We start from the raw sequence: 19,426 nt of genomic DNA, 5'->3' as shown, positions 1-19,426 counted from the left end.
CAGCACACTCCGAAACGTCAAGAAAATCCACCCCCACCCAATTCTTGAACCATCATGACAAATACAATACCTTGACTTTCCGTTTCACGGCAAAGTCGGTAATAAAAAATTTCTTCGCTTGAGAAAGTGAAAAATGACCACTTCGCGATCAATAGGCACCCTGTCAAAAGTCAGCAAACCGATACGTTCAAAAATTATATCACCCAAATCGTTAATAACATTTTAACCTGCACTTAATTCAAAATTTGAAAATCGAAATTCAAACACCATTCCGTAAAGAAAAAGCTTCGAAAACAATCACCATCATAATTAACTATCATCCCAAACACGATTCGTGGCATCGACCTTTCGATAAAACCAAGAATTAATTTTTAATTCCAAAACGAACTTTTCAATTAATAAAACAACACCACCAACACAAGTCTCACTCCAAACAACAAGTTCCTCCCGCTCAATACATAATAATATTTCCATCACAATGCAGAAAAACGACACAGATCATTTAAAAAGTCAACATAGTATAGAAGCTAACAATAGACATGGAAATAGAAAAGAAGGCGAGAAATGGAAAAAAAACCGCCTCAATAATACACGTACAAAGTCGACCTCAACAGAGGAAAAAAATTAACGCCGAAGCGCCAACAAGAAAATTATTGTTAACTACTTCTCTCTGTTAGGTAGGTACCAGCTACAACATCGGAAAATGGTATATAAACTAAACGAGTCTCGGGGATCTTTGAAATTACGCCGTCGTCGTCGATTTAAATACAACAGTAAACACGGTAAAAAATTTAATTAAATCCTGGCCTTATAAACAGTAACGAAATTTATTTTTCAATTTATAACCCGACGCGACGTTACAGCCTTTGTAATTCGTTTTGCAGAGCGCCGCGTCATTTCATCCAGCCAAACTTCAAATATGCCAGATACCGAAATTACATCGCAACAATCGATGGCCATATTTCGTGGTTGGCTTTTTTCATAGCTTTTCCTCGTTCAAAAAAAAAGAAAAAAAGGGAACTTTGCGGTAATTGGGTCTCGGTATATTGTTACATCAAACGTAACACGATTCGTAATGTAGATAACAATTTGTCGAAAAAGCGTAGGAAATTTTCATAAATCGTCTGACTTACCCGTGGTTTCTGGTAAACTTGACCCGGAACTTGGGACTCTTTCGTTAGCATCTAAAACAAATAAAAAATAACAACAAAATTAATTTTCTAAATTAATAAACCAACCCCAAAAATAGAATTTTATTTTTGTGTCAGTGTTTTATTTTGTATAAGGATGTTGTTTTTAACCCTGGAGGGAGGAGGGGAGGGGATTTTCTCGAAAAGATGAAATATGATAAAAGTTGGGTTATATTTTCATATAAATTCTTCGTGAATTATGGGGGGGGGTGCAATGGAGGAGGAAGGCAATCGCCTTTATCGCCATCTCTCTCCTTGCTATGTCACTGAAAATGACCAGTTTAGTGGACCATCGATTATTTTATTATCCTACCAATCAAAAAATCATATTCCAAGACTGTCAACCACCCTCTGCCCCCTTCCACCAAAAATTCATTAGAAATTGCAACTATCTCGAGCATACTAAATTACACAGAGCTTTCAATTCAGCCACAACAGCCAGGTAAAGGTTAAAATCCACGTTCAACTATACATATACTAGATTGTTAACTAATTGGCAAAAACGTTGCACCAACACTCAACAGCAACACTTTTCAGTGTTTTCATCGATCACACGTTTAGATTAGCCATAAACGTGAAAGTACTACTGATAAATAATGAACTCGCTAACAGCTACTATTCTACGATTTCGGGTATCTACCTTGGCATGACAGAGCTATCGTACGAGTGAGTACATCATTTTAAACCGAGCGTAACACGTTAATAAAATTGTCTACGTAACACGCCGAAGGAGCACGATACAAACGCTTCAAGAAGAGAATATACGCGATAAAAATAATATTTCTCGTAAAACACTCGTTTCCTTCGACAATTACCCGAGACAGCTGACGTTTTTTCGACAAGGAATAACCCTCCGGTGAGATATTTTTTTTTTATACGCGGAAAATTACCCTATTAGAGAGTAAAAAGAAAAGAAAAAACCATAATTCATTCCAATTTGGGCTGATGCGATGTTCACTCGGTGGAAATAATTTTATGGTTTTGCGAGTAAAATTTCAATTTTAAATATCCGAAAGTTTTCCTTTTTCTCTTTCGATTTTCTCGGTCACGGTAAATTAGCTCCATTCGAATTCGCGAATTCGATTGAAAATCGACTAAATTTCACACTGAAATGGAAGCAAATAATATTGTGTTATGGGTTGCCTATTTTGATGGTATTTTTTCGAGGAGAAAAATTTTCTCACTCAATTGCCTTGTGTTTTTTTTTCGGGACTGGAACAATCTTTGCCAAAATAGCAGATCATATCAATTTAAAATTATATCCTGCCGAATTACTTCTGCCCCTCCTACCTCGTCTGCTTTGAGTATAAATCCGCAGAATTCAAACAAATCTAGAATACGTAAAAGGCTATAGAAAAATAAACGTAAATTTCATATTTCTCGAAATTGTTTTCTCGAAAGAGTACTTTGTATTTGTGTGTACGATCTTCATTTGAATGTGACCTTTTTTTTTTCTTTAAAGAGATATTCGGCGTCACCTGGGACTTGGTCTTTACTAAAAAGAGATACGCCGATATTTCTAAATAGCGTTTCACTTTAGTTATTTGAAAAATAAAAAAACAAAATGAAAAAATTGAAGCAAGCTTTTATGTATTTGAAGAAAAAAGTAATTGAATTATGGATTTGCTTTTAGCTTTCATTGAAAAAATTGATACATCAATGTGGGGAAAAATCGGAATCATTGAGGAAATTGCATTTTGATAAAATTACACTTTCAACGAAATATCACCAAACCACATAGCTTGAACACAAATTGGATGTAAATTTCATTTCACGAAATTTTCCAGACGCAAAATTATTCACCAGCATTTCTTTTTTTTTCAAATTCGAGAAAGTCGATTAATCGGTGCGATGTAAAAAATACATATTTATTTTATAATCATTTCATACTCGTATCAAATTCGAATCAAAGATGAAGTCAAGTCCTCTGATTTCGCTCAATTTTTTTTTGGAGTCACCCTCAGTTCAGTGTCAAGAGAGTTTGTTGGATTTTCGACGCTGCTGAGTTCAAATATCCGCATATTTTCAGAATGCAATTCCTCAATCCTCCTTAATTTTTTTTGGAAAATTATAAAACCAATGATATGAAGGTCAAATGGTTCAAATTTTTATTGTGGTTAAATTTTTTGGACCATATCTTGACTTTTATGTGATCAAATTAATTAAAATTTTAAACGAGAAAAAAAATTCCAAAAAATTTCATGTTGATTTTATGACTATCTTCTCTGAATTTGGGGCTCTTAAAATCAAAATTCGGTTTTTGCTGAATGTCAAGTACCTACTCGTCTAAAGCTTTCAATTAAAAAAAAAAAAATCAGCTTCCTAGCTATGAAAGGAATGAAAATTGTCTGAACTTTTCAATGGAAAGACAAACCGACTTTCACTAATTCAAAATTCTTAAATTCTCGGTGCCTCCCACTATTTGTTCGAAATTGGGGCTGAAACCAGAAAAGCTTTCGAAAATACTAATTAGACTTTCCTAATATTTCGAAAATACGATTTTAGAACGTCTTTTTGAAAAACTTGATTTTCCAGAATGTCACTGTAGGCCAGGGCAAGGCTCGTGATCCCGATCAATTTTGTTCAGGATCACGGTTCACAATATAAACGATCAAGATCAGGATCAAGGCAATTTACATAAAAAAATTTCTTGCCTTTGTGGGTTTTAAAATTGTAAAAAAATTAGTTTAAAAAATTCCAAAATGTTTCACTTTTCCTTTTTTTTGCTTTGAAAAAAAAACAAGATTTCCACGGATGCCAAATGAGCTCAAATGAAAGTGCCAAAAATTTCAAACCTCCGACTCTTCAAGTGGTAGGATCTAAATCCCTCTTCAGCCTTCAAAAGCCGAAAAAATTGGAAAAATTGCATTCAGTGGTTCCAAAAATTCCTAAATCTTCACCCCAACAACTTGATAAAAGAGGTTTTCTAGTTTTTCTACCATTTTCACATTTCTGAGGGCTGAAGGGTGGTTTTAAATCGTTTCTAACACAACTAGTAATATCGAATTGATGAATGATTACGACTCGACCGACTCTGGGATTTAGTGAGGAAAAAAACATATACAAAGTAGTGTAGTTGTTGGTATGAACTTTTTAGCACCTTCATTTTAAACCTATTTGGTCACCATTGAGACCTTTAATATTCCAGAATTTGAAAAAAAAAATACAAGCACGACTTTCTTTGCCCTCTCTTCTCCCTCCCAAAAAATTACTGAAAATTGTTCCCAGTCTCAGGATTTTTTACCAATTTTTTCTAGCGATCTTGAATTTCGTATCCGAAAAATGTAGGGGATCAGGGATCGAGATAAGTGCTCTGAGGTTCAGGATCACGTTCCCGGTTTAAGGGATCGTTTCATCGAAAGATTTTGGCCGTCGGAGATCAAGATGCGGTTAGGCCATCACCCAAAATGGCACAAAATTTCGGAAAATTTTTGGCTCAGAGGTAAAGATGAGGTTTAGACCATCGCCCAAAATTGGCACCAAATTTTTCCACTTGATTTGAAAAGACAGAAAAGGGATTTCTAGCTTAATTACGTAATTTTTTTTCACCTTCAAAGTCCTCTGATTTTTCAACACCCCCCCCCACTGTGCTCAAGAATTCATCTGTCGGTTGGAACACCACCCTTATCAAAAGTATTTCTTCGATATCGTTAAATTTCGAAATCGTACAAGGTTCATCTGAATCATTTCCTACACAAAGGTCGAAAAAAACGTCGCTATTAACGCACCAAAGCACAACAAAGAAACACGGAGGAAAAAATAATAATAAAATACCCCTCGATTAAATAATAATTAACACGTATAACGGGAAAAATGCACGGAAATAACATGTTGAAAAATTATTCATATAAAAATAGCTACGAGCTTTCGTGGCAAATGAACATTTCACCGCAGACTGTTTCGCTGCAAAGACGACTATATCATTAAATTAACATTTTTGACCCAATTTCTCACCTTTAAAATCAACACCGGTGTACCTGTAGGTCTAGCTAGGCACACCAAACAAAACATTTTGGTAAATATCGGTCTTCTCCGATAGATTACGCTATATAACCAACAATATTATGAAATTAATTTCATTTTTAATTACATTCGGCATTTTTTAGACGCTATAAATACCACCTAAGGCCATACTTTTACCAACGTAAATATTTATACTTATTAATTCGGTAATTTTTTACGGCTGTTTGGCCAACTCGTTGAATTACGTAGGTACGCGGATACGTTACGCATTTATTTTTCCAAAGGTTGCTGCGGTCAGATTGTAATTAATTTCTATTTCTAACGGATTTCAAAATACGACCCTTCGAAGAGCTTTTTTTCCTTTTTGGTATTTGTTTAGGTCTTTGAAATGTAGTATGTATGTAGTTGTTGTATACGATTTTTTTAAAACTCTATCTGTATTCGAGTGTTTTACATGGACAAATAAATAGATTTTGTAACATTCTATATAGTACTGAGTTGAAAACGCGGAAACGCTTTCAAAAGTTGTTTTCAAGTTAGCCGAAAGCTTTTAAGTACGTTATCACCTCGTTTTTATCGGTATTAGAATTTTTCAAGGAAATTTGACCTTCTTCTCGAATTTGTAAATTGGTTTTTTTTTTTTTTTATCGAAATCCAGTTTAAAAGATCGCATATTCGAGTAACATTTATTCAACAGGGGTTGGAAGATATGAAAAAAAAAAGGTCGTTAAAAGCGAGAAATTGGCTATCTGATTATCTCGTAGAACTTTAAAAGGGAAAATCTGTATTGAACGTAGTTTTGTTAAAGGTTTTCATGATTTTTATTTTGCCCTTTTTTCAGTGGTGATATTTTAACATTCGCTATAAGCCTTTTTTTCTGGCTATTTTTTACGATTCAACTCGAGGAAAAGACGTCTACTGCACTGAAAATAAAAAATGCTCAATTTTCAGTTTACCAAATTTGAACTAATATCGACGTTTATTTCTCACATCTCTTTTTTATAAAAATATAAAAAATTGTTTCTGCAATAATCGTTGAAAGAAAACATCGCGAACTATTGTTTTCGACATTTTCAAGGAAAACGAAAGAGCTGAATTCGATCTTAAAAGGCAAAATAGTACACACAACCAGTAAACCTTTACAATACAATTGAAAGTGACATTCAGAAATGTGAAAAATGTAGAAAAGCAAAAGTATTACGAAAATGAAAAAACCAAGCAGAAAAATGAGAAATAAATACTCGTAGCACTTTGGAAATGACAGACTCCCTATATTTTCTCAACTTATAAATTTTTCAGACGATTGGTCAATTTTCTCAATTTTTTTTCCACCGTTTGGTTTCACTGGTATACGTTTTGGACCACTTTTTCTAGTTTTTTTTTCATTTTTTAAGCTGAATTTTCATATACAAAATGGTGTTTAATTGATGAATTTGCAAAAAATCACATATTTTTTCAAAAGCTGGATTAGAAAAATAAGGGGAAAACTCAACACTTGACACAATTTTAAAATTCAGTACCCAAAATCTACAAAATTGGCACTTGACACAAAAAAATCATTTTATTAAAATAAAAACCAAAAACCGCGTACAATAAATTGAAAAACTGTCGCAGGCTCTCAACCAAATTACATTTAAAATGCTAAAAAGACGAGCCATAAAAATAAATTAACTCGTAACAACGAAGGAAAAAAATTCCTACACGCAAATATCGTACAGGGTAGAGCAGCAGGCAGCGTGATCGTTGAGCACTGATGTAGGCGAGCGAATTGGATACGACAAAGTGAGAGGGGAAGGAGGCTACAAGGAAGCTATACGAAAATATGAAAATTCTTATTATCAGAGAAAACTAGCAACGCAAAAATATGTTTACAAGGCTAATAAACTGTCGCGTTTTTTTCCTCGGGGAATATTTACGATAATAAAGTAGCAAATATTCGCGTATACCGAAGGCGACAATGGCGAATAAAAAGTCGATATTTTGCCAACGGTTGAAAATACTCGTATCCAACCGTATATAAGGGATAAAATTGAAATTTTACGTTTGATATGTCGACAACGACCGACTCGACGAGCTGAACACGCTGAAATACTCGTATTTTGACGAATAGGTACATATAGTGACACGTTCGAGTTGATTGTGTTGGAAAAATGTGTCAAATCAGATGGTTTTTTTTTAGTAGAATGAGGAGAATTGTCTTCCGTACGTTATGATTTTATTAAACGAAAGCTACATGCACCTGCCATAAAATGAGGATGAGAAATGATCTTCAAAAATCTATCGAAAGATCATTTTTAATCTCATCAGATTTTGAGCACATATTTTTGGCGTTCTATTATGCGAAAAGAACATTACTCTCGATGATTAGACGTATGTAATATACAGTGGAACCTCGATAACTCGAAACTCTTTAACTCGAAAACCTCTATTAGCCGAACCAACCTCCATTCCCCTTGAAATCTCCATAACACTCAATGTTAACTTTACTCGGATAAGTCGAAATTCACTACACAAACCAGTCATAACTCGAAGCTAAAATTTTGCCGAAAAAACAAGAAAACCTCTACAAGTCGTACGTTGTCGAGCATTTTCCAATTCACACTTCTATCTTTTATGCACTTACATAAGGTGCACCGGGGGAAGTTGGAATTCGGGGTAAGTTAGAGAACTTGCTCTAGCACCTAGAGGTTTATATCTGGCAAAGTGCCACTAAAGGTGACTTGAGGGTACTACCGCTACTTCATCACGGCATAAAAATTTTCGCGATTCAGTTTCATTTTAGATGTCTTTGGTTCAATTGTATTTTGTTGTTGTTTTGAACTTATTTTAAATTTGGTCTAAAATACAGACTTTCTATTTCTTAGTTTTTCGTATATAGCGGACGAACCGTGCGTCCTAGTGAAAATCTGATGAGAGTGATCTCAAAGAGAATTAAATTCTCTACAATTTTGTTCATGTGCAATTTTTCTAGGACGCTCGGTTTGTGATCTACGCCTCTGCAAAGTTTAGCCTGTTCTGACTTCCCCCAATTGGGGTAAGTCAGGACAGTTTATATTTTATTCCACTGAGCGAAAGCTACTGTGTCAATCGCGCTTAAATTTTTACCATAGGTTAAGAACCCTTATGGGAACCTACATAATAAATTTGATCCATATTGGTTCATTAGAAGGGGAGTAACAGCTGGTCAAAGTTGAAATTGCGAAAAATCATTCTGACTTGCCCCGGTGCACCTTATCTTAGTTGTAACTCCGAGCTAAACTTTAGCTGAGAATAGCGAGAAAGCCTCTATAAGTCGTACGTTGTCTGGCGTTTACCTCTATAACTCAAATATTTCAATTCATACCTCTATCTTTTATGCACTTACATAATATCTCTAAATTCATTCATTTCTTAAAACCTCTATAACTCGAACTCTCTTAAAATCTTATCTGCATAACTCGAAACTGATTATCTCGAAAACCTCTATAAGCCGAATGAATGACCATTCCCCTTGGATTTCGAGTTATCGAGGTTCCACTGTAATTAAGAAGCAATGGTCGTGAATACGAGTTCGGAATTGATAAGGAGCAATTTCATGAGGAAGAGACAGGATTGATGAGGATAAAAAATTCAAATTCACTAAAAAAAAAAGGTGCAGCTGACAAAAGAATCCTTTCTGAATAGCACCACGAGATTTGGAAAGAACATGGTCTGAAATCTAATGTTGAACTATTTCAATCCTTCACATTTATTTTTCGATTTTTTTTGCACTAGTCTAGGAGAATTCGCTCAAGTCGGAGGGAGGGGGTATGTGGAAAAGTGGGAGCGGAAAGCTGAATTTATTCATAATGGAGTTTTTTTTGACACGCTGAACACGAATTCAGGTATTCCGATGAATCCGTTGAACGCTTCCCCCTTTTTGTGAACCATCAGCCCTCAAATTTGGTTATTGTGCATTTTCACTCCGAAATATGCACGATACGAAAAAAAGTGTCTCCATAAAAAATGTTCTACTTAAAATTTCCTGAAGTGGTAGGGGGGGGGGTCAGCGATTTTTTTGAAATTTTTCCTGTGGAAAGACCTTCTGAAGCAGGATGTCCACTAATTTCCGATTTACCCTGACTTTTCCAGGCTTTCCACACCAATTTCTCCAATTTTCCAGATTTTTGAAAAATGAATTACACAGTGATCAGGTGGTGGGGGGGACGGGGTGCCAAATTTTTTTTGAACATCATGAGCTCCAAATATCGTAAATAGATCTACAGTTGTGCCCTTTTTTTTCAAGCATGACTGTGTGCTTAATAGAGTGGCCCTTATTTAAACTTGGTGGGAATATTTTTTTTTTTTTTGGTTTTTTAGTGGGAAAAATCAAGATTTTAATGTGCTGAGCTCAATCGATGGTATTAACATTTTTTAAAAGAGAAGCGTTCTGTTGAAAGAACAAACAAAAATTGTAAGCTTATTAATAATTCGTATTCAAGCATAGACACAATGGAAAAACATAATTTTCCAAAAACTTTTTAAAATTTTTATTTGAACCCTCAAACATCTTTCATTGGAACTTGAAACGAATGATGAACTAGACAGAAGGATACCGAACTGAATACTGAAATTTTATTTTATTTTATATTTTTATTAATTCATTCTTTCATCCAGTCTTTCAGTCTTTCTGTCTTTCAGTCCTTTCGTCTTTTCGCTTTTTCAGCTTTTCGCCTTTTCAATGTTAAATGACCTAAGCAAAGCAAGGGCAAAAGCTCTGGAAAATTTACAATTTGTGATGAGCAGATATGCCCTGACTGCCTCTGGTGGTCACTATTGTAATTATCTCTGTGGTAGTATTTCATAGAATAACTGGTTTAGAGGTAGCGGGGAAAGGTTACGTACGTAAATTACCGCGATCCTGGGTCTAGACCAGGATGGTGAAAAATACCTTCTTCACTACCTGTGCAAGATCTCGAGCTCTCGGTACAGTGGTCAACTCTCTTGACTATCTCAGGCTTTGGCCTCTTTGCCTTTTTAACCTAAATTATTCCCCGCTTGTTCGGTGTGAATTCGTGTAAATTTAACGTAATCGTGAAGTAAATTCAATGAATTACCGCGTTTTATGGCATTTTGGATCATCTCTCATTTGTTGACCATGAGAGTATGTACCCAGTATCAAAATGTATTACGATATAGAATTCAGAGTCGTCGTAGGTATTTAAAAAATAGACCCCTTAATTGGAGACGATTAACGCGAATTGTTGGGTATGTGTTGGAACACACTCCACCAATCACATTATCGATGCTTTTATTGCTAATAATGTAGAAGCGTCTCGTAAGTAGAGCCATTTTTCATATATTTTAGATATATTACCTACTTACGAGCAAAGTAAGGGTTAAAATTAGGATTAGATAATTTTAATCTGGCCCATTTCGTTAACCAGAATGCCAGGACTTGTTCCTGAGTAAATTCGTTCCCTGCATAACATAATCTAGAGCTAATCATCTATTTTATGATACCGTATTAATTAACTTTGTGTATAATAATTAATACCCTATGATTCTCACGACATATTATTGCATTTCATTGATATTTATTTCATCAATAAATCTACATAGTATTGTTGTCTTGTAACTAATTTATTGGTTATGGAGTTCAGAAAAAACTAGTATGAATAGTGTCACAGGTAATCAAGGTTGCATAGCAATATGCAATTAGGAATAGGAGATTTCTCACCCCTTAGGTAATTGTTTTAATCAATCCCACTCTCATAAGAAATATCTTACATTTCTCCTATCCCAATGATTACTAACCTCACTATTACAAATTCCAAAAAAGGACGACTTCATAAAGAAATATATTTTTTTAATGTCAACATTTAATTACCCCAATTTAATCAATGGTTTTTTGAATTCAAGGGCTCCTTCATTTTTTTACTCAAAAAAAAAGTGACTTCAGTAACCTAAAACGCTCAAAAAGTACCCAAAAAGTAACCAAAAAAAAAAATTATAAAAAAAACAAAAATTAAAATCTAAAAATGAAACTTGATAGAAACATATTAATTTCAGCAAAAAGCAGGACATTTTGGCAATTATTCTTTTTTCCAATTTTTGCCAAAAAAGTTGAATACAAAATATTTGACAACTTTTTGATTTAAAAAAGAAAGAACGATTTTTTTTTTGATAAATTTAGTCCAAAAACTGAGACTTTTTGCTATTTCTGGCAATGAATGAAAAGTTTTTTTTTTAGCAATTTCTGGCAAAAAAAAACGACACATTAGAACTATTATTGAAAAAGGGTGGGAGTTTCCGGATGCAAAAAAACAACATAATTTTTAGCATGCAAAATTCCTCAACATTTGAGTAAAAAATGCTGTAAATTTCCAAAATTCCCTGACTTTTTCAGGGTTTTCAGGCATTCCAGGCTTCTGGACACCCTGTATAATTTTTTTCGGCCAAACTAATTAAATCAACCAGTACACACTCTACTGGCATGAAATGCTTTATGCTAATAGTATTATTTCGAATATTCCACGCCCCGCTCTTCAAATTTTTTAAAATTTTAAAGTGCATTGTAGCGACGAGATAGAAGAAGAGGAGATTATTAGAAAATTTTTCAAACATTTTCATCCACCAAGTGACCAGTTGAGTGGTTTTCCTCCAAAAATATGTAGGTTCCAAGGCAAAAATTTAGAATTTTTGAAAGAAAATTTTTCACAGACTATTTTCTGAGTTTTTTGCAACCTGAAATCTTGTAAAACTTCATATTCAGGAGGAGGGGACTAAAACTGTCAAGATTTAAAAAAAAAACAACTTTAGAGGGTTGGGTCCACAAAAATTCTAACCGATGTAAACGTAGGTACTTAATTGTTTCATCGTAAAAAGGTGTTCCGTTTCAGCAAACCGAAACATAAAACACATCAACCTGATCTTTCGTAAGTTATAATTCAGCTCGATTGCCCTATTGCTCGATTATCGTGTTACCATATCTACGCATTAGTGTATCAATAATGCAAATGCAAGTACTTGAAAAGGCGTTTACCTGAGTGTACATGTCAAAGCTGCAGTACCTATAAAAGCATATGGGTATTTTCAAACACACACAAGTCGCGTGCGATCGATACGAAGCCGCCGAAGATTCGCCCATCGCGTATCATGTACAAATGAAATTTACACCAGCGTTAATTTCACGCGAACTATAAATTAACACTACATAGTACATACGTGTGTGCAGATGTCTATTACATACAGTACACATCGTCGTATATAGCAGCGAAACGAATAATTTTTTCGAGTTTCGGGCGCCAATGCAATTTGCATCTCTGGTAACGTACATACTACATACGTTGTCGGTTGCATCGTCGAGTAGTTAGAATTTTCACCACTATACTTTTCACGCATCTCTCCAAGGATTACATGTGCAGTGTGATGAAAAAAAACCGACCATTTCAGGTTAGAGTGTAATTAAAATAAATAGGTTCGTGGTGGAGTAAATTTCGCGTATTTAACCTGCTCGCGTAATGGACAGTTGACCACCCACAGAAGACCTATGGCAATGTATCGAATATGTGTGTATACGTAACGTACGAGTATTTTATAAACGTGAGAGATCCCAGGACTCGAGAGACCTATCTGAGCAATAAAAATTACGCCGAAGAAATAGGTTATAGGATAATCTACGTACATATTTATGTGCATACGAAAGAAAAAACACCCGTGCAGAAACACGTGTAGAATGCTTAGTCAGGTGCTAAATGACTCGTAAATTTATAATAAAATGCCGCAGAAAACCACGAACGCATAGGTAGGTTTTTAGATATGTACGAGTATTACCTCAACAAGAAAAAAAAAAAAATGAAGTAAAAAGAAAAGTTTCAAACGCCTTGTACGCTCGCGAACTTCATGATTTGTTATTCAGTTCTCAAGTAAGTATAGGCAATATACCGCAAACGTGTGTATTGGTTTTACCGTCACATACGAGTATAGGCAACTTCTCTTACACGCCAATTGCGAATTAATGTAATTTTCTCGCGTGTTGATGAATTAATTAAAGATCGACGACCCATGTAGAAATAGGTCAACGAAAATATCACTCCAGTGGATAAAAAAATCAGTCAGAATATCTCGACAGCGATTTTTGGAAAGAGCATGCTTTGAAACCCACTTCTAACCGAAATGTCAGCTATCCATATTGATTTTTCGATTTTTGGAAAATTTTTGAAAATTTAAAATTATACTTAGGTGTGACAATTTTTAGCAATCTATGCTTTTTTGTAATTCATCAGTAATAAAGATGATGGAAATTAGTCCTGAAACTAATATCAACTTCCTTAAATAGAATTTTATTATTTCTGACCATTCTGGAGCTTTAAGTCCAATTTTCGATTTCTCCAAACTAAAATTTCTCCAGAATGCGTGGAAATTAATTTGAGTAGCTAAAAATCGAGTTATAGCTTATTCTCGATCTCTATTTAACCCTTTAACGCCTGAGAGGAGGTCGACCTATAAATTTCAAGAATTTTTATAAGGACTGAACCATCAGATTGTGATATTTGAAAAAAGAAAAACGAATTTGAGTGAACACTTATTTTGGAACTTTCATCAAAAAATTACTTGATTTTCAAAGCCAAATTTATATAGTCGGGGGTCCGCCAAGGATCACTTGCACCTCCCTGCCGATCCTCCGGGACACCTTTTTTCTTAAAGGGAGAGTCCTAAGGAACATTTCAAACCGTTGTATTCAAAAAAAAAGTGGCCCTACTTACAAAATGGCGGCCATTATGATTGACAGGTCAGCTGAAATCGCAGATTTTGCGTTCCAACATAGGAATTGCACAATATTTTTCAAACCGTACAAAAGTAGATCGAAAGATCAGGCAAAAATTTATCACCTGTCAAAATTTCAAGTGCTAAAGTGCGTTTTTCGATTTTTAGTGAATTTTTGAAAATCAAATTTAGGCCAAAAATGAGGGGAAAATCAAAATTTTACCAAATTGACCAAGAAAGCTGAAATTTGGGATATACCCTATTTTCGACCTGCCAAATCGATTGGAGACGGTTTCAATCCGTTTTGAGCAGTTCTGGAGCCAAAAATCCCACAAAATTTCATTGGAGTTGGGAATACCGAAATTAATTCTGCAAACTAATTTCAATACGCTGTGAAGTCGACTGCAGGGAATTTCAAGTCGTTTTGGAATCTCCGGCGATTTTTTGAAAATTACTGAAGCCTCCAGTAGATTTTTGAAACTCGAAATTCCCACAAAATTTCATCAAAATGGAGTTGGGAAACTGAAAATAATTCTGCAACCTAATTTTATTTCAATACGCTATGAGGTCGACTACAGGTGGATTTCGAGCCGTTTTGGAGCATCCAGCGATTTTTTGAAAATTACTGGAGCCTCCAATAGATTTTTGTAACTTGAAATTTCCCCAAAATTTCATCAAATGGGGTTAGCAAGCCGAAATTTACTCTGCAAACTAATTTCAATACAATAATGAAGTCGACTGTATGGTGGTTTCAAGTGGTTTCGAAGCTTCCGGCTACTTTTTGGAAATATCAATTCTCCTAAAAACGCTATGAAACCTTCCAAAAAGTCACTGAAGGAGTGGAGGCTCCAAAATTACTTGAACCCACCTGAAGTCGTCTTCAGAGGGTGTTAAAATTAGAGTGCATACTTAATTTCAGCTTTCCATCTCCATTTGATGAAATTTAGGGGAAATTTCGAGTTTCAAAAATCCACTGGAGGCTCCAGTAATTTTCAAAAAATTGGTAGAGGCTCCAAAACAGCTTGAAATTCACCTGCAGTTTACTTCACAACGTATTGAAATTAGTTTGCAGAAATTTTTTCAACTCCATTATTTGATGAAATTTTGTGGGAATTTCGAGTTTCAAAAATCTGCTGGAAGCTCCAGAACTACTCAAAACAGATTGAAACCGTTTCCAATCGATTTGGCAGGTCGAAAATAGGGTATATTCCAAATTTCAGCTTTCTTGGTCAATTTGGTAAAATTTTGATTTCCCCCCTCATTCTTGGCCTAAATTTGATTTTCAAAAATTCACCAAAAATCGAAAAACGCACTTTAGCACTTGAAATTTTGACAGGTGATAAATTTTTGCCTGATCTTTCGATCTACTTTTGTACGGTTTGAAAAATATTGTGCAATTCCTATGTTGGAACGCAAAATCTGCGATTTCAGCTGACCTGTCAATCATAATGGCCGCCATTTTGTTAGTAGGGCCACTTTTTTTTTGAGTACAACGGCTTGAAATGTTCCTTAGGACTCTCCCTTTAAGAAAGAAGGTGTCCCAGAGGACCGACGGGGGGGGGGGTGCAATAGATCCTTAAGCGGGCTCTCCGACTAAAGTATCATAAAAAAATATCAAGAAAATTTTCAGCTTTAAATTTTACAGCAAATTCCTGTCAATTTGGAAATTTTCCTCTCTGTCTGCATCAGAAAATTTGACAAAAGAAATCAACATAACGATAAAATTGAAAAAAATACTCAATTCCCAAAGTAAGTGATCTCTCAAAATCCAATTTTTAGAAAAAATATCACCATCTGATTGTTCAGCCCATGTTCTCCCATGAAGATTTTCGAAATTTATTTTTTGAACTTTTCTCATTCGATAAAGGGTCAACGATTAATCCATATTTGAGCTGATTTACATGTATGGTAAAAAAACGCACTCGACATATCCGCCAAAAAATCGGTTTAAATATGAATAAACTCGTAAAATGGGTTGAGAATGTTGAGATACAACACAATTTGATTTTTAGGTGCCAAGTCTTCCGGAGAAATCGAAAATGGTGCTGGATGCTCCAGAATGTCTCGAAATTGTGATATTCAAATGGTTGGTTTCAGAAAAGATACAACTATTGGTGCAAATTTCAATTTCCTTCTAACAAAAATTTTTTCATTTATTTGAATTTTTTTTTTGGTAAACAGTTATTCTGGTAAAAAAAAAAAAAAAAACGCACTACAGGACCGAGGTATGCCCCTGGAAATCAACATAAATGTGAAGGTTGAGCATATGCCACAACTCAATTTGTAGTAGCCAAAATTAAATCGGGTATGTGCCTTTTCAAAAAATTCAAAAATTCTGGAGTAATCGAAAATCACGTTGGAGACTGCAGAATGGTCAGAAATGGTGAAATTCAGTTCATGGGAGTTGATAGATATTACTTTCAGGACTAATTTCCATAGTTTAAACTAAAAAAATATAGACCCACTTTTTGTGAAAAATGCATAAATGATCAAAAATAATCAATTTTAAATGTTCGAAAATTGGGTACAAAAATCAAAAAATTAACTTGAGCAGCTGAGATTCTGATGGAAGAGGGGAGACGGGGAGTTTCATACCACGCTCTTTCCAAAAATCACGATTCCGTTCACGATGATTTCATACCCGAGCTCTCAGTTTTGCAAGACCCAATCGTTTTCACTTTTTTTCCTCGCAAGCTTTTCACCTTCATTAAAACTATTTCAAAACAGCCGCGATCTGGAAATCACACCTTGAAAAATGCATAGGGAAATGACTGCAGGTAAATAAGCACATAAAAAAACCAGGATATGGAATTTTAAACGTAAAGCTTTCCTTAAAGGTATAAATGCAACAGTTACAGTCGACTTCTCATTAATTATAGCTCGACGATAATATTTTATTAATTTTTCAACTCGCCTTCGCTGCCTACAATAAAATGGTTCTCGGAAGTTAAGAGACTCGGACCGATTCCCCAGCGATTCCAGCAAAGTACCTCGAAGTTGACATTTGACTGCAAAAAGTCGAATTAGCTCCAGGATTAAACTTAGCAGCGAACTAAACGCAATAAACTTGAGAACTCTGTTTAGGCGATGAAGATGAGTAAGACGAAGGGTAAATTTCGGCCACTGATCCCCGAAGCGAACAAAACTCAACTTTCAGCGTTCTTTATTTATTTGTAATTAAAATTCGATAAAGTTGGCTAATCAACTTCTCTGTGTTCTCAAAGAACGTAACAGCGAATGAAAAAATTACAAGAGCTGAAACCCTCCTTTATTACTTGCTCGAGCAACAGGAAAACCACACAACTGTTGCGACTTGTGGCAATTTTCCACAGCTCAAGGTTACCTCGACGTTTAAATTTTCCTATACTCGGTATTTTATGCAAATAGATAAGACAGTACTCGATTCTTCGATGTAATAATAGATACAATATACACGAAACTATTCTGGTTTTTATGCTCTCGTGCGAGGTGGTTCCTCGTTCCTGTGTATGAATTTTGTCGGCGTGTTTTGCATGCAGCCGGTCGGAATATTTCAAAAGATACATACGTGATGTGTTGTATTGTTTTCGCACCATCGCATTCGCTACGCTGGTCTTATATTCATCAACTTTAATAAAGTTCACCTCTGGCTTTTTAATGAATCAAGTTGAAAACTTACAGCGTGCTTTTGAAAGTTGACGTATATGTGTAGAGGAGAGGTCGTTGTACTCGGCTTTAAAATGGTACTATTAAGTACGAGTCAAGTGCTCGTAGATGAAACACAATATTTTTCAAAATGATGTAATTTTATCTTTTTCGAAATTTACTTCGAGTATGGTCAAATTGAAATCGGAACTCGAAAATGAAAAAAATTCGCAAATAAAGTTAAACTCGATGGGAAACAATCACGAAGAAATGAATCAAGCCCTCTGTTAACAAAAATTTGAAATTTATATTTAGTGCATTAAAATGTACGATAACTACCGGTATAATTATATTAATTCTTCACGAGAAATAATCATTGTCTCCTACGGTATCATTTTTCATTTGCCCTAGAAAACTGATCCTCAACAAGAAAGAACCGAAAAATAGAAACATCTGGAATCCATTAATTTTTTTTTACCATAATGGCTTAATTAAAATTTTTCGTGAATAAAGAATAGGAACGACCTGTTTTTTAAAAAAATTAACATTTATAACTCTTGAAGAAAAGAACGAAGAAAAGAAAAAGCAAAAAAAAATTATACATATTTTACGTGACAAATAGAAAAATTTTCCCGAATAACCATCTACTACGTGAAAAAATGTCGAGATATCGGCTCAAGGACGAACGTTTCATAGAAAAAAATTATACCTACTAACTTATCTTCAAACTTATTTTTTTAAAAAATACGATGGCAATTCTCTTCCGAAAGTTTCATTTGCGCAAGATACTAAATGAGAAACTCATAGATAACGTTAATCATTCAATATCCAGCCGAAATCTAACGAATAGGTATACCTGAGTCCTGAATATTTTTAATCACACTTTACGAATAATTTTTTAAAATTAATATTCAATTAATACTTTTCTTTTTTTGCTAAAAAAAAAAAGAATAACATGAAAAATAAGAAATTGATGTATTTAGTTAGCAAAGAATGTTGGTCAGAAGTTCATTTTTCAATGTTTTTCTATAGCTGCTCAACTGAACATTTTTTAGTAAAAACTGGAATATTTAGCTCTTTGGTTCAATTGAGTAAAATTCAGTAAAAATTTCAATTCACAAAAACCTTCTGAAGGCTCTAGAAATACACAAAAATGCTCAAAAGTCAAAACGACTCGAAACCATGTCCAATCGATTCGGAAGGAAGGGGAGGGGTCAAGAAAGGGTGCATATCAAATTTCAACTCAATTTAGGCAAGATTTACCTTTTTTGGCACAAATTTTAAAAAATTAGCCAAAGCCCCAAATCCAAAAAGGAATTTTAGCTCCTTTTCTCTATACTTACTGGTTGGAATACCTTCTTTGTTGAAATGACGCATAAATCTGTATTTTGTTTCACTGCATCGATTATAAATGAAAAGACTTACCCAAGCCTTGAGTTCATATTCTACTCATTCTCAATAGCAAAAATTCGTACTCACCTGAAACAAAAAAAAATACACCGTAAATTAGTCGAATTCAATAAAATCATTCAACACTTCATTAAATAAAATTTACTCATTTCAGTCAGAAAATTACGTAGTTTACAAGTCGAAAATCACACTTGTGTTTTTTTATCTCTCTTATTTGCTTGCGAAACAAACTGAGAAGAATTTTCCCTCAGAAAATCATCTCGATCAAATAGGTTCAGCAAAAGGAGGGTAAATCTTATCAAAACGTAAAATACGAGTATCTGAGAATTAACTAATCATTTTTTTCCGGAAAAGAAATTTTCAGCTTTTGATGAATAATTCAAAGAAAATTATAATCACAATACTTAGTTTTCTCATTTCAATTCACAAGTAAGTAAACTTCTTCAAAATATAATGAACCTCATACTTACGTAAGGATTTAAAAAACAAACAAACAAAAAACCCAACATACG

At 34.4% G+C, this 19,426-nt stretch overlaps 2 protein-coding genes across 2 annotated transcripts in view; one reads left to right on the top strand and one right to left on the bottom strand.

The window, feature by feature from the left end:
- The window catches only part of MCU (mitochondrial calcium uniporter), a 157,290-nt gene that overhangs the window by 34,044 nt on the left and 103,820 nt on the right, over positions 1-19,426 (bottom strand). Inside the window, exon 3 of the mRNA XM_065359098.1 lies at positions 1,134-1,184. Coding sequence (XP_065215170.1) covers positions 1,134-1,184 — 51 coding nt within the window. The remainder of the gene's footprint in view (positions 1-1,133; positions 1,185-19,426) is intronic.
- jv (javelin) overlaps positions 1-19,426 on the top strand; it is an 85,474-nt gene that overhangs the window by 19,239 nt on the left and 46,809 nt on the right. The window lies entirely within an intron of this gene.

Source organism: Planococcus citri, chromosome 3 (genome assembly GCF_950023065.1).
Source record: "Planococcus citri chromosome 3, ihPlaCitr1.1, whole genome shotgun sequence".
Classification (NCBI taxonomy): Eukaryota; Metazoa; Arthropoda; class Insecta; order Hemiptera; family Pseudococcidae; genus Planococcus; species Planococcus citri.
Note: the sequence above shows the minus strand (reverse complement) of the source record. Positions and strands in the feature narration are given on the sequence as shown.